Source organism: Myxine glutinosa, chromosome 3, assembly GCF_964187855.1.
Source record: "Myxine glutinosa chromosome 3, kmMyxGlut1.1, whole genome shotgun sequence".
NCBI lineage: Eukaryota > Metazoa > Chordata > Myxini > Myxiniformes > Myxinidae > Myxine > Myxine glutinosa.
In genome coordinates this window covers 147,045,662-147,068,355 of record NC_136263.1, presented here as the reverse complement: position 1 = coordinate 147,068,355, position 22,694 = coordinate 147,045,662, and the positions used below count along the sequence as shown (strand labels likewise).

Genomic DNA, 22,694 nt, shown 5'->3' with positions numbered 1-22,694 from the left:
GAAGAGAAACTCATGATTTGGCCTTACCCTTCATTTCAGCAAAAGAGAAAAAAAAGCTGACTGATGTGCTTGGAATTGGGAACACTGATTAGACAGAGGTGTGCATGTCATATCAGACATATTGCCTAAGGTGAAACGTCATGAGTGATGTGTTGGTGGAAAGCAGGGGATGAGGAAGAAGAAGAAGAGATAGATTGAGAAAACAAAAAAAGGGAGAAACGGTAGAGAGAATTAGTAGGGGGAAAAGGGGGATGGAAAGAGATGGGAGCAGGGTGGATTGTCGAGGAGAGTAGAGGGGTTGAGGGAGACCTTCTTTCACTCCTTTGTAGTAGGGGACCTCCTTTTCCATTCGCCCCCCCCACCCTCACCCTCCATGCATCTTCATCTCTCCTCCCCTCCATCCTTCTCCTAGTCCTACTCCTCCTCCTCCTCCAGCTCTCCCTCCACCCCTTTGCCTTCTCATTCTATCTCCCTTCTTCCTCTTCCTCTTCCTCTTCTCCCAACACGTCACTCATGATGTTTCACCCTGAGCAATATGTCACACATGACGTGCACACCTAGTCAAATTCGTGTTCACCATTCCCCGCACATCAGTGATGATGTAATTTGCGGAAGTCTCCTTTTCTCAACCACCCCCCCCCCCCTTTTCCCAAACCCCACAAATCTCAGATTATCTCCCCCCCCCCCCTCCCTAAACCCCTCTCCCCCATTACCCCGATTTCCTCACTAGCTCCGACGAAGGTTACGGGCCGAAGCGTAAGCTTCTCTTCTTTCCACGGCGGATCAATTACCATGCAAGGTATTTTATTTCCTATTTATTTTGACGACTTGTACATCTTGCTACCCGTGCAGATCACTAATTTTGTGTTGAGATAGCGATTTTATTTCCTTCACAAGCATAACCTTCTTAAGCTTTGCCAATAAAGTGAAGCACAGCGCATTACTATATCAGAGGGGTTTTTAACTGTATGGCAAAACCACAAAGACCCACTCACTTGCTCTCCCATTCACGGCCGACCAAGTTGATCACAACATTGGAATTCTTCACAGAATTTCGGATGGAATCCTCATCCCAAGCATACCATTCCTGTGAGGTGCATACAGAGGTGCCACATTAACAGGCACTAAAATTCATTGTCCAGTTCCAAACGTTTATAATGCAAAGTCCATTATTGCAAGGAGAGTGCAATGAGCGGATAATTAAAATGGCAATACGTGCACTCAAAAGGCTTCATGAACCGTTTTGGGATTCTCACAGGAATATATAACTATGGGTCCATTTATACCATAGAATCACAAAGTAGTTTTCAAAAAGAAAAATTCCATCGAGGTCAGAAAACACACAAAAAAAAATGACTGATTGTCTGCCTCGGTCCAAAAGTTCTATGAGATAACACGTCATATGACCTGGTGACAGTAGGTTCCAGGTCTCACTATGAAGCTTGTAATAAGAGCAAATGTTGCAATGCCTAGGGTGCATGCCACAACTCTGTGTTTGCCTCAAAATATTGTGTCCCAAATCCGTCTCTCTCTGTACCCACCGTACTCAGCTGCTCCTGGACTCTGTGTCCTTCTCTCCTGACAAGGTGGAGAAGTTGCTGTCAATCCTCAACTCTGATTCTGCAACTGGACCAGAAGGCATCAGCCCACGTGTCCTAAAATCCTGCTTTGCCACTCTTTCACACCCTCTCTCTGTTCTCTTCACCCTCTCTCTGTTCTCTTCACCCTCTCTTTTGCTCAAGGTAATCTGCATCAGATTGGAAATCAGCCAACATTAACGCTTTACACAACAAAGATGCAAAAACAGATCCTTGCAACTACAGACCAATCAGCCTGCTCCCAATTATCAGAAAAGTCATGGAATCCATCATTGCTTTGGATATCAAATCCTTCCTCTTCTCAAATGGCTTGATCTCTGATCATCAATTTGGTTTCAGACCAGGTCATTCTACTCTGGACATGCTGCTTCTGCTCTGAACAATGGATGGGGTGCCTCAATGTCAAACAGGAAATTACAGCTGTCTCCCTTGACATATCACGTGCCTTTGATACGGTCTGGCACCCCGCTCTGCTCACCAAACTCTCCTCCTATGGTATCGATGGAAATCTCCACGCATGGCTTGCAGACTTCCTCTCTGGTCGTAGTCAATGTGTGGCCCTGAATGGGTTTCTCTCATCTCCACTTCCTGTCCAGGCTGGAGTTCCCCAAGGCAGTGTTCTGGGCCCTCTGCTTTTTCTGGTCTTCATCAATGATCTCTCCGACTCTCTGGAAAATCCTCACTATCTCTTTGCTGATGACTCCACTCTCTGCCGCGCCATACCTCATCCCTCAGATAATCAGTCTGCAGCCTCCTCACTCTCTGCAAACCTGGACAAAATCACAGACTGGTCAAACAAGTGGAACATGTCTTTCAATCCTGGCAAATCTCACACTCTCACTATGTCTCTCTGAAAAGACCGACTGGACAACCCTCTCATCCACTTTCTGAACAATCCTCTAGAAGAAGTTCTGTCACTCAAGCTTTTGGGTCTCACTATCTGCCATGATCTTTCCTGGGAAAACCACATTTCCAAGCTGGCCTCCAAAGCCAGTCGTCGACTGGGCATTCTCCGTCGTGAGAAGTCCTTCCTTGGCACACCTGAGCTCCTCACCACATACAAAGCTTTCATCTGTAGCTCAATGGAATACTGTTGTCCCCTCTGGGCTGGTGCTCCTGCCTCACACAGAGCTCAGCTTCACGCTGTTGAAACCAAAGCTTTCAGAATCATTGGAATATCCCGCGATGAAGCTGATGCTGAGAGCCTTTCACTCATTCACCGCAGGCAGGTTGGTGGTCTTTCTGTCTTCTACAGATTCCAATCCGGCCTAGCTCCCCCAGCTCTGTCTGTGCTCTGTTCCCCAAATATTCCTACAGGTCACACAAGATCTGCCAGCAACACTCTTCTGGTGAAACTGCCAACATCAAGACTCTCAGCTCACCTTCACTCTTTCATTCCTCTTTTCTCCCGCCTCTCGAACAAACTCCCTTACTCTTCAATCCGTTCCGTCCCTCTCGGTCTTTAAAACAGCTGTTCACCACCATCTCTTATCTTCCCCCATCAAAAACCTTGATCTTTTCTGCCCCTGTTAATTCACCCCAGATCCACTTTTTTGAAATACTGACTTCTTTCCTGGAAGTCCCAGCAGTATCCATGTGTTTTTTTTTTTTTTTTACCTCCAACCCCCCAAGCCCTCTCCCTCCCACAGATATCCCGATGTCCGTTCTCTACTGTTGTACTTGTGTGCTTCCCTCTCTCCCCATCTTGTCTCCCACTCCCTTTATCATGTTTTGTGTGTCAGTTTGTTTTTATGTGATTAATGTTAGCTCTTACACGAGCCTCGATCTTGTACACAAAAAAAAAAAAAAATTGAAAATTGAAAGAATGTTGAAGTTGTCCATCAATTCCAGCCCCTGGAAGAGGTGTCTTCATAATCTGACTATTCTGATAAAGAGCAAGTAATAGGCAAGTAGTAACAGCACACTCCATACTCTACACTCTTCTTTTCCCCCTCCCCTCTCTTTTGTAGGAACTAAAGTAAGCCTGCCAGCTTGTGTCGGGTGAGCCAGAGGCCGATCCTACGCCTCAAGCCAATCTCTCTCTGAAACTCTTCCTTACCTCGTTTCCCCGGAATGACTGAGGCACCTGTGTGTAGAACCTGTGACTAAGTGACTGACTAAGACTGGGCTTCTGGACTAGGAGTAAGAGGTTTCTTTTGTGACACTGTTTGCCTTGTATATACAGTCACGTGAAAAAGTAAGTACACCCCATTTAAAATTTTGACTTTCAACATATTTCAACATACAGCTATTTGATCTTCATTTCAACTATATTGATAGATAAAGGTGACATAATATAACAAATATCATGAAACATTTACATTTTGTAGTCCATTGTATAATTTAAATAAACATAAATGCAAATTTCGCATGTGGAAAAAGTAAGTACACCCCTACATTTATCACTACTTCAAATACCTAAAATTAGAATCAGGGGCACCAGCTCAGATGCAAAGGATTAGAACATCGTCAGAGAGGATCTTGGAGGAACCTGTCTTATTTAAACCTCAGACATTTAGTTTGGTTTGCTCTTTGTTGTTGAAGTGTGCGGCGTCACCATGCCTAGATCAAAAGAGCTATCTGAGGCCTTCAGAAAGAAGGTATAGATGCCTATGAGTCTGGGAAGGGATTTACAAAGATCTCCAAACAATTTGAAATCAATCATTCGACTGTCCGGAAGATCATCTACAAGTGGAGAAGATTCCAAACAACTGCCAACTTGTTCAGGCCAGGCCGCCCCAGCTAGTTCAGCCCGAGAGCAGACCGCAAGATGCTGAAAGAAGTCTCTAAGAACCCCAGAATGTCATCACGGGACCTACAGGTAACTCTTGCTCCTGTTGTTGTCAAAGTGCATGAGTCTACCATTAGAAAGAGGCTGCACAAATTTGAAAGAGGCAGCTCACCATCGTAGAATCCACTATGAATCCTTCATTGTACCAGAGGGTGCTTGAGGATAATGTGAGGCCATCTGTCCGAAAGTTGAAGCTCAACCGAGGGTGGACCTTGCAACATGACAATGGCCCTAAACATACCAGTAAATCCACCAAGGAATGGCTGAAAAGAAAGAAATGGAGGGTTCTGGAATGGCCAAGTCAAAGCCCGGATCTAAATCCCATCGAGATGTTGTGGGGGGATTTGAAACGAACTGTGGATGCAAGAAACCCCTCAAACATCACACAGCTGAAAGAATTCTGCATGGAGGAGTGGGCAAAAATTTCTCCCAGTCGATGTCAGAGACTGGGAGACAGTTACAGTCACGTGAAAAAGTAAGTACACCCCATGTAAAGTTTTGACTTTTTCAACATATTTCAACATACAGCTATTTGATCTTCATTTCAACAATATAATAATAATAATAATAATAAAGGAGTCTTATATAGCCCCATCAAGCAGAGTAAACGACCCTCATGGCGATTTACATGATCATGTGAACGCACACACACCGCAACACACATACACAAATATACACACACACAGACACACCTTCACTCTTGCCCTATTCCTCTCCTTCCCCAATATTGATAGATAAAGGTGATATAGTATAACAAATATCATGAAACATTTACATTTTGTAGTCCATTGTATAATTTAAATAAACATAAATGGAAATTTCGCATGTGGAAAAAGTAAGTACGCCCCTACATTTATCACTACTTCAAATACCTAAAATTAGAATCAGGTGCACCAGCTCAGGTGCAAATGATTAGAACATCGTTAGAGAGGATCTTGGAGGAACCTGTCTTATTTAAACCTCAGACATTTAGTTTGGTTTGCTCTTTGTTGTTGAAGTGTGCGGCGTCACCATGCAGAGATCAAAAGAGCTCTCTGAGGCCTTCAAAAAGAAGGTTATAGATGCCTACGAGTCGGGGAAGGGATTTAAAAAGATCTCCAAACAATTTGAAATCAATCATTCGACTGTCCGAAAGATCATCTGCAAGTGGAGAAGATTCCAAACAACTGCCAACTTGTTCAGGCCAGGGCGCCCCAGCAAGTTCAGCCTGAGAGCAGACCGCAAGATGCTGAAAGAAATCTCTAAGAACCCCAGAATGTCATCACGGGACCGACAGGTAGCTCTTGCCACTGTTGATGTCAAAGTGCATGAGTCTACCATTAGAAAAAGGCCGCACAAATTTGATCTACATGGGAGGTGTGCCAGGAGGAAACCTTTGCTGTCCAGAAAGAACATCAGGGCAAGACTAAAGTTTGCCAATGAACACCTCGGCAAAGACCAGCACTTCTGGAACAATGTGCTCTGGACAGATGAGTCAAAGGTAGAGCTATTTGGCCACAGTACCAGAAGACATGTTTGATGAAAACCAAAGACAGCATTTGACCACAAGAACCTGATACCAACTGTAAAGCATGGTGGTGGAAATATTATGGTTTGGGGCAGCTTTGCTGCATCAGGGCCTGGGCAGCTCACCATCAGATAATCCACTATGAATTCTTCATTGTACCAGAGGGTGCTTGAGGATAATGTGAGGCCATCTGTCGGAAAGTTGAAGCTCAACCGAAGGTGGACCTTGCAACATGACAATGAACCTAAACATATCAGTAAATCCACCAAGGAAAGGTTGAAAAGAAAGAAATGGAGGGTTCTGGAATGGCCAAGTCAAAGCCTGGATCTAAATCCCAGAGATGTTGTGGGGGGATTTGAAACGAGCTGTGCATGCAAGAAACCCCTCAAACATCGCACAGCCGAAAGAATTCTGCATGGAGGAGAGGGCAAAAATTTCTCCCAGTCGATGTCAGAGACTGGTAGACAGTTATAATTATAAGAAACGCCTACTTGAGGTTGTTTCTGCCAAAGGGGGCAATACCACCTATTCGAGCCAAGGGTGTACTTACTTTTTCCACATGCGAAATTTGCATTTATGTTTATTTAAATTATACAATGGACTACAAAATGTAAATGTTTCATGATATTTGTTATATTATATGACCTTTATCTATCAATATTGTTGAAATGAAGATCAAATAGCTTTATGTTGAAATATGTTGAAAAAGTCAAAACTTTACATGGGGTGTACTTACTTTTTCACGTGACTGTACGTGCCTTTTTGCTAATCTTCAAACTGCCTGATCGTCTCATTTGCAACCCGACCCTACCTAAATTAAGCATCCCATAAAGCAGCTGTGGTTGCTAAGCAACCTGTCTTGCCGCAGAGTTATCCGCAGTTTGTCGGCTTCAGGGTCGTCGGGCGGGAAGTGGGTCCAAGAACTTCCCTCTCAACCCCCACCAAACCCATAACAGTATTATAACAATAGAAAATGATGTAATCATACTAAAATACACAATTTGGTGTCTGTCTATGGTTTCAAGTGTCATTTGTGATATTGCCAATGACACCTTGACGGCCCAATTGCGACCTTTATTTGATGCATAACCATATTCCTAAAGTTCGTTTGCATTTTGATTCTCGCCAAAGGGAAATTTGTGTCGAAAGTTTGACGTACTAACACGTGGGCGCTGTATTGGCAAACAGTTGCTGGTCCACACACCTCTTGGTGCTATTCTAACCAGTTATTCAGTTCCGTCAAGTCGTGGCCGACTTCTGGTGACATTCATGATCAGCTGTCTCCAAACATCCCTATCCTGCACTGCTTTCTGAATCTCGGGCTGGACGGCTTGGTTGCAGCCTTCACCCCATCCGTTAGGGGTGTATTCCATTACCAATCAGCTTGCTATCTCTTGCCAAGCCAAAAGTTCCTTAACTGTTCCGTTGGAGTGCTTGCTTGAGTGCTTAAATCAAGCGAGCCACTTGGCGAGCACTCCACGAGCTCATTGGTAACAGAACACAACCCTTCTCAACACGTCGATCTTCTGAGTTGACAATATTTTAATGTTTTAGATTTAATTAAATAAATACCAGCCTTTTAACTTTCCTTCTTCACTGTCTGCAGCAGTTTCATTGCGTCCTCTTTAAGCTTTCTGCCAATAGTGATATCATTAGCAAACCTTAGGTTGTAGATACGCCTTCATTATTGATGGGCGATAATCGCGATGGGATGACAATCGTGCTTTAGATTTACTATCATGAGGATAATGTAAATTAATTTTCACGATAGCGACTGCGCATGCGCGGTAAGTAAATTGCACCATGAACGTTTCTCTCAAAAGATATACCCGTATTAAACACAGCTCTATAAAATAAAGCAGGTGATATAATATGGTATGTATATTCTCCAAGATATAATTTAAATGGTATATCATCAAGCAATAAACATTCAAACAAACAACCAACGACCGGTAATCAAAGCGCCAAAACTGCTGCCGGTGTCATGTCTGACTTTCTTTACAAATGTCCCAATCAGCAGGCCGCTTGCTCGGTGTGTCCCAATCAGCAGGCCGCTTGCTCGGTGTGTCCCGTCAGCAGTCCGCTTGCTCGGTGTGTCCCGTCAGCAGGCCGCTTGCTCGGTGTGTCCCGTCAGCAGGCCGCTTGCTCGGTGTGTCCCGTCAGCAGGCCGCTTGCTCGGTGTGTCCCGTCAGCAGGCCGCTTGCTCGGTGTGTCCCGTCAGCAGGCCGCTTGCTCGGTGCGTCCCGTCAGCAGGCCGCTTGCTCGGTGCGTCCCGTCAGCAGGCCGCTTGCTCGGTGCGTCCCGTCAGCAGGCCGCTTGCTCGGTGCGTCCCGTCAGCAGGCCGCTTGCTCGGTGCGTCCCGTCAGCAGGCCGCCTGCTCGGTGCGTCCCGTCAGCAGGCCGCCTGCTCGGTGCGTCCCGTCAGCGCAGCAGGCCGCCTGCTCGGTGCGTCCCGTCAGCGCAGCAGGCCGCCTGCTCGGTGCGTCCCGTCAGCGCAGCAGGCCGCCTGCTCGGTGCGTCCCGTCAGCGCAGCAGGCCGCCTGCTCGGTGCGTCCCGTCAGCGCAGCAGGCCGCCTGCTCGGTGCGTCCCGTCAGCGCAGCAGGCCGCCTGCTCGGTGCGTCCCGTCAGCGCAGCAGGCCGCCTGCTCGGTGCGTCCCGTCAGCGCAGCAGGCCGCCTGCTCGGTGCGTCCCGTCAGCGCAGCAGGCCGCCTGCTCGGTGCGTCCCGTCAGCGCAGCAGGCCGCCTGCTCGGTGCGTCCCGTCAGCGCAGCAGGCCGCCTGCTCGGTGCGTCCCGTCAGCGCAGCAGGCCGCCTGCTCGGTGCGTCCCGTCAGCGCAGCAGGCCGCCTGCTCGGTGCGTCCCGTCAGCGCAGCAGGCCGCCTGCTCGGTGCGTCCCGTCAGCGCAGCAGGCCGCCTGCTCGGTGCGTCCCGTCAGCGCAGCAGGCCGCCTGCTCGGTGCGTCCCGTCAGCGCAGCAGGCCGCCTGCTCGGTGCGTCCCGTCAGCGCAGCAGGCCGCCTGCTCGGTGCGTCCCGTCAGCGCAGCAGGCCGCCTGCTCGGTGCGTCCCGTCAGCGCAGCAGGCCGCCTGCTCGGTGCGTCCCGTCAGCGCAGCAGGCCGCCTGCTCGGTGCGTCCCGTCAGCGCAGCAGGCCGCCTGCTCGGTGCGTCCCGTCAGCGCAGCAGGCCGCCTGCTCGGTGCGTCCCGTCAGCGCAGCAGGCCGCCTGCTCGGTGCGTCCCGTCAGCGCAGCAGGCCGCCTGCTCGGTGCGTCCCGTCAGCGCAGCAGGCCGCCTGCTCGGTGCGTCCCGTCAGCGCAGCAGGCCGCCTGCTCGGTGCGTCCCGTCAGCAGGCCGCCTGCTCGGTGCGTCCCGTCAGCAGGCCGCCTGCTCGGTGCGTCCCGTCAGCAGGCCGCCTGCTCGGTGCGTCCCGTCAGCAGGCCGCCTGCTCGGTGCGTCCCGTCAGCAGGCCGCCTGCTCGGTGCGTCCCGTCAGCAGGCCGCCTGCTCGGTGCGTCCCGTCAGCAGGCCGCCTGCTCGGTGCGTCCCGTCAGCAGGCCGCCTGCTCGGTGCGTCCCGTCAGCAGGCCGCCTGCTCGGTGCGTCCCGTCAGCAGGCCGCCTGCTCGGTGCGTCCCGTCAGCAGGCCGCCTGCTCGGTGCGTCCCGTCAGCAGGCCGCCTGCTCGGTGCGTCCCGTCAGCAGGCCGCCTGCTCGGTGCGTCCCGTCAGCAGGCCGCCTGCTCGGTGCGTCCCGTCAGCAGGCCGCCTGCTCGGTGCGTCCCGTCAGCAGGCCGCCTGCTCGGTGCGTCCCGTCAGCAGGCCGCCTGCTCGGTGCGTCCCGTCAGCGCAGCAGGCCGCCTGCTCGGTGCGTCCCGTCAGCGCAGCAGGCCGCCTGCTCGGTGCGTCCCGTCAGCGCAGCAGGCCGCCTGCTCGGTGCGTCCCGTCAGCGCAGCAGGCCGCCTGCTCGGTGCGTCCCGTCAGCGCAGCAGGCCGCCTGCTCGGTGCGTCCCGTCAGCGCAGCAGGCCGCCTGCTCGGTGCGTCCCGTCAGCGCAGCAGGCCGCCTGCTCGGTGCGTCCCGTCAGCGCAGCAGGCCGCCTGCTCGGTGCGTCCCGTCAGCGCAGCAGGCCGCCTGCTCGGTGCGTCCCGTCAGCGCAGCAGGCCGCCTGCTCGGTGCGTCCCGTCAGCGCAGCAGGCCGCCTGCTCGGTGCGTCCCGTCAGCGCAGCAGGCCGCCTGCTCGGTGCGTCCCGTCAGCGCAGCAGGCCGCCTGCTCGGTGCGTCCCGTCAGCGCAGCAGGCCGCCTGCTCGGTGCGTCCCGTCAGCGCAGCAGGCCGCCTGCTCGGTGCGTCCCGTCAGCGCAGCAGGCCGCCTGCTCGGTGCGTCCCGTCAGCGCAGCAGGCCGCCTGCTCGGTGCGTCCCGTCAGCGCAGCAGGCCGCCTGCTCGGTGCGTCCCGTCAGCGCAGCAGGCCGCCTGCTCGGTGCGTCCCGTCAGCGCAGCAGGCCGCCTGCTCGGTGCGTCCCGTCAGCGCAGCAGGCCGCCTGCTCGGTGCGTCCCGTCAGCGCAGCAGGCCGCCTGCTCGGTGCGTCCCGTCAGCGCAGCAGGCCGCCTGCTCGGTGCGTCCCGTCAGCGCAGCAGGCCGCCTGCTCGGTGCGTCCCGTCAGCGCAGCAGGCCGCCTGCTCGGTGCGTCCCGTCAGCGCAGCAGGCCGCCTGCTCGGTGCGTCCCGTCAGCGCAGCAGGCCGCCTGCTCGGTGCGTCCCGTCAGCGCAGCAGGCCGCCTGCTCGGTGCGTCCCGTCAGCGCAGCAGGCCGCCTGCTCGGTGCGTCCCGTCAGCGCAGCAGGCCGCCTGCTCGGTGCGTCCCGTCAGCGCAGCAGGCCGCCTGCTCGGTGCGTCCCGTCAGCGCAGCAGGCCGCCTGCTCGGTGCGTCCCGTCAGCGCAGCAGGCCGCCTGCTCGGTGCGTCCCGTCAGCGCAGCAGGCCGCCTGCTCGGTGCGTCCCGTCAGCGCAGCAGGCCGCCTGCTCGGTGCGTCCCGTCAGCGCAGCAGGCCGCCTGCTCGGTGCGTCCCGTCAGCGCAGCAGGCCGCCTGCTCGGTGCGTCCCGTCAGCGCAGCAGGCCGCCTGCTCGGTGCGTCCCGTCAGCGCAGCAGGCCGCCTGCTCGGTGCGTCCCGTCAGCGCAGCAGGCCGCCTGCTCGGTGCGTCCCGTCAGCGCAGCAGGCCGCCTGCTCGGTGCGTCCCGTCAGCGCAGCAGGCCGCCTGCTCGGTGCGTCCCGTCAGCGCAGCAGGCCGCCTGCTCGGTGCGTCCCGTCAGCGCAGCAGGCCGCCTGCTCGGTGCGTCCCGTCAGCGCAGCAGGCCGCCTGCTCGGTGCGTCCCGTCAGCGCAGCAGGCCGCCTGCTCGGTGCGTCCCGTCAGCGCAGCAGGCCGCCTGCTCGGTGCGTCCCGTCAGCGCAGCAGGCCGCCTGCTCGGTGCGTCCCGTCAGCGCAGCAGGCCGCCTGCTCGGTGCGTCCCGTCAGCGCAGCAGGCCGCCTGCTCGGTGCGTCCCGTCAGCGCAGCAGGCCGCCTGCTCGGTGCGTCCCGTCAGCGCAGCAGGCCGCCTGCTCGGTGCGTCCCGTCAGCGCAGCAGGCCGCCTGCTCGGTGCGTCCCGTCAGCGCAGCAGGCCGCCTGCTCGGTGCGTCCCGTCAGCGCAGCAGGCCGCCTGCTCGGTGCGTCCCGTCAGCGCAGCAGGCCGCCTGCTCGGTGCGTCCCGTCAGCGCAGCAGGCCGCCTGCTCGGTGCGTCCCGTCAGCGCAGCAGGCCGCCTGCTCGGTGCGTCCCGTCAGCAGCGCCGCCTGCTCGGTGCGTCCCGTCAGCAGGCCGCCTGCTCGGTGCGTCCCGTCAGCAGGCCGCCTGCTCGGTGCGTCCCGTCAGCAGGCCGCCTGCTCGGTGCGTCCCGTCAGCAGGCCGCCTGCTCGGTGCGTCCCGTCAGCAGGCCGCCTGCTCGGTGCGTCCCGTCAGCAGGCCGCCTGCTCGGTGCGTCCCGTCAGCAGGCCGCCTGCTCGGTGCGTCCCGTCAGCAGGCCGCCTGCTCGGTGCGTCCCGTCAGCAGGCCGCCTGCTCGGTGCGTCCCGTCAGCAGGCCGCCTGCTCGGTGCGTCCCGTCAGCAGGCCGCCTGCTCGGTGCGTCCCGTCAGCAGGCCGCCTGCTCGGTGCGTCCCGTCAGCAGGCCGCCTGCTCGGTGCGTCCCGTCAGCAGGCCGCCTGCTCGGTGCGTCCCGTCAGCAGGCCGCCTGCTCGGTGCGTCCCGTCAGCAGGCCGCCTGCTCGGTGCGTCCCGTCAGCAGGCCGCCTGCTCGGTGCGTCCCGTCAGCAGGCCGCCTGCTCGGTGCGTCCCGTCAGCAGGCCGCCTGCTCGGTGCGTCCCGTCAGCAGGCCGCCTGCTCGGTGCGTCCCGTCAGCAGGCCGCCTGCTCGGTGCGTCCCGTCAGCAGGCCGCCTGCTCGGTGCGTCCCGTCAGCAGGCCGCCTGCTCGGTGCGTCCCGTCAGCAGGCCGCCTGCTCGGTGCGTCCCGTCAGCAGGCCGCCTGCTCGGTGCGTCCCGTCAGCAGGCCGCCTGCTCGGTGCGTCCCGTCAGCAGGCCGCCTGCTCGGTGCGTCCCGTCAGCAGGCCGCCTGCTCGGTGCGTCCCGTCAGCAGGCCGCCTGCTCGGTGCGTCCCGTCAGCAGGCCGCCTGCTCGGTGCGTCCCGTCAGCAGGCCGCCTGCTCGGTGCGTCCCGTCAGCAGGCCGCCTGCTCGGTGCGTCCCGTCAGCAGGCCGCCTGCTCGGTGCGTCCCGTCAGCAGGCCGCCTGCTCGGTGCGTCCCGTCAGCAGGCCGCCTGCTCGGTGCGTCCCGTCAGCAGGCCGCTTGCTCGGTGCGTCCCGTCAGCAGGCCGCTTGCTCGGTGCGTCCCGTCAGCAGGCCGCTTGCTCGGTGCGTCCCGTCAGCAGGCCGCTTGCTCGGTGCGTCCCGTCAGCAGGCCGCTTGCTCGGTGCGTCCCGTCAGCAGGCCGCTTGCTCGGTGCGTCCCGTCAGCAGGCCGCTTGCTCGGTGCGTCCCGTCAGCAGGCCGCTTGCTCGGTGCGTCCCGTCAGCAGGCCGCTTGCTCGGTGCGTCCCGTCAGCAGGCCGCTTGCTCGGTGCGTCCCGTCAGCAGGCCGCTTGCTCGGTGCGTCCCGTCAGCAGGCCGCTTGCTCGGTGCGTCCCGTCAGCAGGCCGCTTGCTCGGTGCGTCCCGTCAGCAGGCCGCTTGCTCGGTGCGTCCCGTCAGCAGGCCGCTTGCTCGGTGCGTCCCGTCAGCAGGCCGCTTGCTCGGTGCGTCCCGTCAGCAGGCCGCTTGCTCGGTGCGTCCCGTCAGCAGGCCGCTTGCTCGGTGCGTCCCGTCAGCAGGCCGCTTGCTCGGTGCGTCCCGTCAGCAGGCCGCTTGCTCGGTGCGTCCCGTCAGCAGGCCGCTTGATCGGTGCGTCCCGTCAGCAGGCCGCTTGCTCGGTGCGTCCCGTCAGCAGGCCGCTTGCTCGGTGCGTCCCGTCAGCAGGCCGCTTGCTCGGTGCGTCCCGTCAGCAGGCCGCTTGCTCGGTGCGTCCCGTCAGCAGGCCGCTTGCTCGGTGCGTCCCGTCAGCAGGCCGCTTGCTCGGTGCGTCCCGTCAGCAGGCCGCTTGCTCGGTGCGTCCCGTCAGCAGGCCGCTTGCTCGGTGCGTCCCGTCAGCAGGCCGCTTGCTCGGTGTGTCCCGTCAGCAGGCCGCTTGCTCGGTGTGTCCCGTCAGCAGGCCGCTTGCTCGGTGTGTCCCGTCAGCAGGCCGCTTGCTCGGTGTGTCCCGTCAGCAGGCCGCTTGCTCGGTGTGTCCCGTCAGCAGGCCGCTTGCTCGGTGTGTCGCATCAGCAGGCCGCTTGCTCGGTGGGTTCCTTCAGCAGGCCGCTTGCTGGGTGGGTTCCGTCAGCAGGCTGCTTGCTGGGTGGGTTCCGTCAGCAGGCCACTTGCTGGGTGGGTTCTTTCAGCAGGCCGCTTGCTGGGTGGGTTCCTTCAGCAGGCCGCTTGCTGGGTGGGTTCCTTCAGCAGGCCGCTTGCTGGGTGGGTTCCGTCAGCAGGCCGCTTGCTGACGTCAGTCAAAGCCAGCAGTCAAAGTCAGCAGGCCACTTGCTCGGTGTGTTGCGTTAGCAAGCAGCTTCGCTTTGCAAGCCAGACGTTCCGTATCAACTGCTTGCCGAGTCACTCAGCAAAGGAGCAAAGCGATTTCATGGATGTAAAATGAGGTTTGACTTTTAAAAATTGCACCAGAATTATGAAATAAAGAGTGTGAACACGAGTAACTCCATGGCTATTCAGTTTGTTTTTACGTGGATTGTTATAGTATGCTACATGGTTCTCAAGGCACTAATTGCATTATTTATATTGTCATGATATTATCGTGATAATCATGATGAGGTCCATTATCATGATATAGGTGTTTTCCATCATTATACAGGAATAATCTTCATCCAATCCAAACTCCAGCATCTATAATTATAGATAGATGATATAGATTATAATCTAATTATAGATAGATTATAATCTATATCATCCAGATTATATTTTTCATCAAAATTATTACAACCACAAATTAATCTGTCAATTCCGTCCATTGATAATGGCATAATGATAATATTAACAAGGGGGCTGGCAGGATGGCCTAGAGCTATGCACATTCTTGTCCAAGCTGTTTAGCTTGGATTTGAATACTGGACCACTTCTCAACCCGGGGGTTTCACAGGCAGGGCGATTCATTAATGGATGTGCCGTTCCTTGGATGGGTAATAAACCGGCGTCCCGTCTGCCAGCATTAGTTGGTGAACTTTAAGGATCCTACTGTGTCCTTCACGAATATTTGGTGAGCTATCAAGGCCATGTCCATGGATTCATGGAATTGCCCATTTGTTATACTAGGGCAGGCCTGTACGTGGGTGCCCGTTCCTTGCCAAAAAAAAAACAAAACGCTACCCGTACGCTCTACCCCGCCCGTACGCCCGTAAACAAAAAAAACAACGCTCTTCGCTTCCGCCCTTCGCTCTGACTGAATTGGGAGAAATAATGCGCATAAGAAATCGAGAAATTATTATTTTCTCCGGAAGAAATCGAATTACGAACCGTAATGGCGCAGGCTCTCGGGCTCGCAACAACGCGTTGTGTGATTGGCTGCCGGAAGTGCAGTCTTCACTGTCCGGAAGGTCGCAAATCGCAGTTACGATGAATCGCAAATTAGTTTTAATTAGTTTTAAAACATAGTTTAACGGCAACATAGTTTTCCAACGTGAAATAAATGAATACGCTCTCAAATGTGCCGTCCGAGGCAGAGTCTGTTCGCCACGTTCGGCACACGTGATAGCTCGCTGCTCTCTGATTGGTTGAATCGTTTTTTGGACATAGCTCGGTAACTACTTCTCCGATTAATATGAAACCTTGAAAAGGCACATCCTCGGGTCCCCAGCAATATACCTGGCAAGTTTCAAGTATATCGGACCGGTAGTTGTCGAGAAACAGCGGTCACAGACAAACATACATACATACATACATACATACATACATACAAACATACAAACATACACACAGAGATTACTGGAATTATAGATAGATTATGTCCTAGGCATGCCATACAGTATTCTCACCCAAATCATCATTACTTCCACACTTCTGCGTAACATGACTTGTGTTATCACGTTTCAGCCAATATGTACTCTCTTCTTAAGAGTGAAAACAAATGTTATCTAAAAACATAGGAGTGCGCCTCAGATGCAAACCAGATATGCCCCTCGTGGTTTCCAGCTGTCTCAAACTCATACCCGAAAAATGAGCTGGCCAAGATCACCCATTGGCTGCAAATGCGCAGTGTCATAGCTGTCTCCTCGGTAAGGGATGATCACCTGATTACCCTCATGTCCTGAAACAGAAAGCAAACAAGTACAGATACATTCAAAGTACACCGCCCCCATGCCAAAAAATTAAATATCCTCCAGCGCGGCATTGCCGGGGCGTCTTCGGCGCCCGGCAATACCGCAGTGCAGCTCATAGAGACTGTATTGGGAGGGAGAGGTGAACGGTAATTGATTGATTAATTGCATAATTAAAATCAATAAAAGATTATCATAAAATATTTTTTATTCAATTGGCTAAAAGCATAACTAAACCACTAGTGCTTCATCCGAAGATGTAACTTTTAGGAATTTTATTAAATAAGTCATTAATAAAAAAATTAATAATTAATCGATTAATTAATAAATCTAAAACATCCTTCATAGCCACATCACTTGCTCACTGTCGTGTCCAAATATTAGCTTCCTAGCTCAAAAGGTGTCCGAGATATTGCCCAGATGAGAAAGAAAATAAATAAATGATTAATAATGAAAATAAATAAATAATCATAAAAAAATTAAATAGTTAATCAATTGGCTAATATAATACATAAACCACCACCATTTCATCCGAATCTGTAACTTTAAAGAAATTAATTAATCAATAATTAAGTAATTAATTAAGTGCCCAGAAGAGAAAGGAAATATATAAGTACTTAATTAATCGATAAAATAATTAAGTAACTGATCAATTAATTAAAAAACGAAAAAATACCGCTTTTGACAAAGTACTTACTCACTACTGTGCCCAAATTTGAGCTTCCTCACTCAAAGGATGGCTGAGATATCGCCTGGACAAACAAGAAAACAAGAAAACAAACAAACAACTGGAGTGAAAACCGAGTACTCCCTTTCTTCGTGCGTCATTGCCGAGCCCCCTTCGGTGCCCGGCAATGACGTTACGCAGCGCCTGGAGATGGCATAGGAAAGGAGCAGTGTACAATATTCCTAACTGGACAAATCCACGTCTCAGATCACAAAGGTTGAAGCGCAGTTGAAGCTTCATGTTGAAATTGTAACAAACTGCAATCTCTGCAAGGAAGCAAATGACCAAGATCTGTCCGTCTGTGTTTCGTTTCACCTGTCTCACAAACCCAAACTCAGCAGGCAAAATTAACAGTGTCTTACGATTCCGTTTACACCGTCTAAATTTAATTACAACTCCAACATTTATTCCATTCGGGACAGTTTAAAGTTGAGCGCCATGGTGGACGCTTCCGGTGCCATTCCGTCATGGGATTGCTGTTGTTGTTCTACGTCCTCAGGTAATATCAAATCCCACAGCATTCCATCACCCATCCTTGACACTACTTTAAATAAATTTAGGTTTTGGCATTTACTGGAAATCAGACGTCAATTTATATACACTGTGGCAGGGTAATATTTAGAATCAAACTACGTTATTTGTGGCGAAGTACTGAGAGGTCACTATGAGCAATAATTATGTCGCAACAGATACACAAAAACATCACAGCATGCTTAAAATGTTAACTTATATGAATAACTTGGATGTATAACAAAATTAATTTAATGCTTCCATACATGCAGATCTGTACAGAGAGACTGTGATACAAAATGAGACGAATGAAAAAGTACTCACCCAGCCTGCCAACAACATAACGGCCCAGGAAACCTGTGGCACCAAACACCGTAGCAACAATACCACCAAACGAGGAGCGACCGCCGCGTCCCCGTGGAATGACAGATTCGTGCAACTGCCGATGGTGTAGCAGACAGCATTTTCTCAGGCCCGTGGGACAGCCAGGCTTTGGCAATGCCACACCAGCAAGCCGTCCCAAAACTACAACACACAAACACAATTCTGGACAAATCTAAAATCATAACAACGCCAGTTCTAAGTATTCTGATAATATGCTTTTGCTTATTTACACATACTAACAGAGACCCGCCCTGTGGACAATATTGGCCCAAGCGGAGGCAATCCCTTTATTTGGGAGGTGTATAGGCAACACACCGCCGCCTCGAATACTCCCAAAAATAAAATAAAAACAAGCGTTACGCCTAGGTCCCCCGTCGGGGAAGTGATGCGAGTTGACAAAGTGGAACACACAGAAAACATGCTATGATATGATATTTCGCTCACAAGGGTCAGACAAACATGGAGGCGGCCATCTTGGATTTTGACGTGGCGACCCAATTTTCAATGCCTAGATACACCCACACACCAGAAGGTACTTCGCTTATTTTTCAAGATATTTCGCTCAAGGTTCAGACATATATATGGTGGCGGCCATCTTGGATTTTGACGTGGCGACCCAATTTTAAATAGCGTTCGTCCTTATGCCGAGATACACCCACACACCAGATTAGAAGTTGGTACTTCGCTTATTTTTCAAGATATGCAGGTTACAAGGTTCAGACATACATGGCGGCGGCCATCTTGGATTTTGACGTGGGTTGCACCCACACACCAAATTCGAATGCGGTCCTTCGCTTACGCACGCCCGCACGGACGGACGGACGGACACACGGACGGAGGGGAAAGCCATAGTCCCCCTTTCGCTCCGCTGAGCGACGGGGGACAATAACCTCGGTTAGGTATATGAAGCAAAAACATGCGTACTGCGTATGTGAATATATTGAATATATACCTGGGATTGTTCCAATTGCAACCAGGAGTTGCATCAGTAAGTTTACCGTCCCTCGGATGTACCATAAGCTGGGCGTTCCATCTGCTAGCATTAGCTAGTTGACGTCATAGATCCTTCGGTGTGTTTGGATAAAGAGTTGGTGAGTTATCACCAGCATCCTCTCCAAATTCCTGCGCTGAGCTACAGACAGGACAGGGACTGCATCATTGATTGGCACAGCAGCTCCACAGCAATGACGCAACCCGTCACGTGCTGCACAAGAGTGAACGAATGACAATTTACTTAACATCTGCATAATCTCATTATAATCGCCTCAGATAGGCTATGGCATGGGCACACAGTGGCCTAATCTTCCCAGGAATAGCGGACTCTTCAACGTGTATAATGCGCATGCGCACGGGACGACCATTTCCACGTCCATCCGAATGACGGCGTCCTCCGAGATGCGTCGCCTCCTACCGATACCGCACCGCGATGGTAGTTTTTCGTCGCATGCGGCGCAGAACAAATCCAGATGCGTGCACACCATTCATTAGCCAAGTTATCCTTCAGTCATTCAACGCCTGGCTATCCGTGGAGGTCTCTTGTCCCAAGAAAAGTGATATCAGATTCAGATATGTCTTAACAAATATTAATCGGTATAACACTAACAGGATTTGACGCATTCAACTTCAAGCCGTAAAATCGCAAGATAGCAATTCAATGATGAGGTAAATTTTAACAACATTATGCCTGGTAAACGTATCGCAACTACAGATGCTTACGGGACATGCCAAGGTCGGGCCGGAAACGATAGCGGACAACAGCCGCCATGACGGCTTGCCGACTTCCTGTGTAGGACTCTTCTTCTCTTTATCATTCTTCTTCCTGATACTATTTGTCGTAGTTTTTTTTTTAAATCAGGAAAGCGTCTCGGTAGGTTTGGAGAATACTGCATATTAAACCTCTCTAAAATATACATTTTTAACTTAATTGTTTATTTTTGAACGATTCATTTTTACTAATGCAACTTCGATTTGTTTTTTTAAAGTAAAAAAGTATTTTTTTGAGATACCAGTATAGCAAAGAGTAACTTTACTATACACCCCAATAGCACACTCTCCTGTTGAGATGGTCTTTAATTATAATACCAGCGACGAACCCGTCCCGATGGACGAGTTAATTTTCCCAGAATTACGGACGTTTCGTTGGAGTGCTTGCTTGAGTGCTTAAACTGCTTGGCGAGCGCTCTACAAGCTGCTTGATATAAATGGAACACAAACCTTGTAACCACCATGAGCAGCGCTTTCACCACTGTCTGTCTGTGAACAAGATATCTCAAAACGTTGTTGACACATTCCGGCGAAACTTGGTGGACAGGTTGGGTGTGTGACAAGGACGAACTGTTTCAATTTTGGTGAAGATCCGAATCCGGATTTGGATCGAAGAAATTTTTAAGTGATTCTTCACCATTGAGTGATAGGCCAAAAACCATATATATATATATATATCACGATATCTCAAAAAGTTATGCACAGATTCGGCCGAAACTTGGTGGGCAGGTTGGCTGTGTGACAAGGAAGAATTGATTCGATTTTGGTGAAGATCTGAATACGAATCCAGATACGAGATGGTTTTTTTTGCATTTTAAAGTCATTCTTCACTATTCAGCAATATATAGGACCAAACTAGAACAATTCGACTGTATCACCAATATGCCTCATCATAGTCCAACAACAGGTAGATGCCATCACTCTGCATATGTATGGTAGTCAGGCAGATAGGTGTATCCATCATAGGAATTGTGGGTTTAGACGTACAAGCATGAAATTTGGCACAGTCATAGATAATAATCTAATGAATAATTCCAGATATGGACCCACCGCGAAAACGTCCTATGGTAGCCGTGGCGGCCATTTTACAAAATGGCCGTTTTGACCGCGATTATTTTTTACCGGACGACACAAATGCTTCTTTATGTTCTAATGAAATGACTCTAGATACACATATATGCTATAATTGTATTCTCCAAATGACCACAATTTGCATTTGTGTTGCCAGCAATGTCAATTAACCCACCAAGCACTGTAACGGTAACTTATATTACTAGATAGTTCCAGTTTGATCTTGTTTATACGTCACAATTTTATCCACCACACTGGCACAAAGTGGTACATTTCAAACTAGCTTGTTTGCACTTGCATCGTCCCTTGCAACCCTTTTTGCATTTACAACAAATCAGCTCCCTTGATGAAATGCTGGCTTCAGGAAGCATGGACCACAGGGGTTTCCAGTTGTGGGGATCGATCCATCCCCAATCCCCAGGTGAGGGCAGATCCATAACAACCTTGAGCATGTTTCCCCAGCAGTGGCCACCCGTGTACACAGCCCTCTTGATTTGTTGTACCAGGGCTCCTCTGGTAGGGGGAATAGCTTGCATGGCTCGTCCTTTCTTCGTGAAGAGTGCCTGTCGAGCTTCGTCTATGTTGACGAGATTGCTGGTGCGATCGTAGAGAAGAATGGTGAACCGCTTGAGCACTGCCACAACGTCATCAGAGATGTCTGCTGTCCCCGTGGAGAGATGAACTAACGCTGGCGTCAATTCGTCAAATACTTTCCAGGTATCCCAGGCTGTATTCTTGCCCCGTGTATTAAATGACGAGACTGTGTCACACCCTGTGTATGCATGGAACATCGGGAGGGCCTGTGACTTATCTGGTCCGAGGAATGCTGCAATTTCATGTGCAGGTCTAATGCACATCTTCGTACGCGTGAGTCTAGACGAAAAGTTGATGCCTCACGGAGTGGTTCGGAAGTTGACACATCTTCGCATAAAAAACAGACATCCGATGCTGCCACTTCATGATGAGGGACTTGACGAGTGTATTTCTTGGATGGAGTAGCATCAGGGTCGCAACCCTGTGTGCATTTCCTTTTTTCTGCTCGTTGTAGTTTTATATTATTGAATTTTGTATGGCAAGATTTGTGCCACTTGGCATTGTTCTCCAGAAACGTAGCTTCAATGCCATTCCCGTCATCAAGGCGTCCTAATTCTAGTGGCATCGGTAATTCGTGAAGTTCATTGAAACGTCTGATGTTGAAGGCAATGGTAGAATAACCAACTCCAACATCGTGCCGTTTTGATTCTGCTGGGCATTGCAAACTTTCTCGTGTGATTTTTTGGCACAAAACGCACTTGTTCCAATCCGTCTGTACCTGCGCCTTTGATTGTCCAGGTTGCAGTGGATCCACTAGCTGATAACTCTTAGACATTTCGCTGTTCGAAACACCAACTGAAAAAAAAGATAAGATACGATAACAAGTTGCAATAAATAAATAAAAACTTTATTTAATTTGCTAATTTGCACTTTATTTAATTTGCTAATTTGCACTAATTTGCATAAAAATGATTCGTGGGACATTTTTTCAACTATTTAACATAGCAAATCATTTTCTACACATTTTTTCCTATCTATAGACACCAATGAGATGTATATTTCGGGGGGGGGGTGTGGGGGGGTGCACGAGACCCCTATCTAGCCACTAGACTAAAAGCGGCCATTTTACGGCTACCATAGGACGTTTTCGCGGTGGGTCCATATCTGGAATTATTCACTAGACTATTATCTATGACTGTGCCAAATTTCATGCTTGTACGTATAAACCCACAATTGTTACACCTATCTGCCTGACTATGGGTCGTGGATCACGTTTGTGAGGTTTCGTGTTGATCGGATAAGATTCGTTTTTCTATCCAAGATGGCTGCCAAACTACGTGACCTATGACATCATCATTTTCAATCTATATGCAACAGTGCTGTTAGATGATATTTGTAAAATTTCGAATCGATAGGGTGAGCGGTTTCAGAGATATAATTATTTAATATTTTCCTTCAATCCAATATGGCTGCCAAACCATGTGACCTATGATGTAATAAATGTAATATTTCAATAAAAATGGGTCATAAATCATGTGCATGCAATTTCAGATTTTTAGGATAAGGAATTAGATTATAACATTTTTGGCTGGTATGGCACTTCACCTATGATGTCATCATTATCATGCTTTTGTTCCACATTGTGAGTACTTGACAATGTGTCAAGTTTCAAATTTTTCCATTCAGCGGTTTCCAAGAACTAATATTTTAATTATTTGCTTTTAATCAAAGATGGCTGCCATACCACGTGATATATGACGTCACAATTATCATAAAAACATTCTGCATGGGTTTCACTCCTCCCGTGAAAGTTTCGTCTCAATTGGACATGTGGTTGCTGAGAAAAACGAGGTGTAGCCCGTACCGACGGACGGACGGACGGACGGACAACCCAGAAAC

At 51.3% G+C, this 22,694-nt stretch overlaps 1 protein-coding gene across 1 annotated transcript in view; it reads right to left on the bottom strand.

Moving 5' to 3' along the window:
* The window catches only part of NDUFA9 (NADH:ubiquinone oxidoreductase subunit A9), a 62,090-nt gene extending 42,843 nt beyond the window's left edge, over positions 1 to 19,247 (bottom strand). Inside the window, exons 1-4 of the mRNA XM_068109968.2 lie at positions 19,143 to 19,247; positions 17,367 to 17,567; positions 15,698 to 15,795; positions 996 to 1,087 (exon numbers count right to left, since the gene is read on the bottom strand). Coding sequence (XP_067966069.2) covers positions 996 to 1,087; positions 15,698 to 15,795; positions 17,367 to 17,567; positions 19,143 to 19,191 — 440 coding nt within the window. The 5' untranslated portion in view covers positions 19,192 to 19,247. The remainder of the gene's footprint in view (positions 1 to 995; positions 1,088 to 15,697; positions 15,796 to 17,366; positions 17,568 to 19,142) is intronic.
* Between the last annotated feature and the right edge of the window lie 3,447 nt (positions 19,248 to 22,694).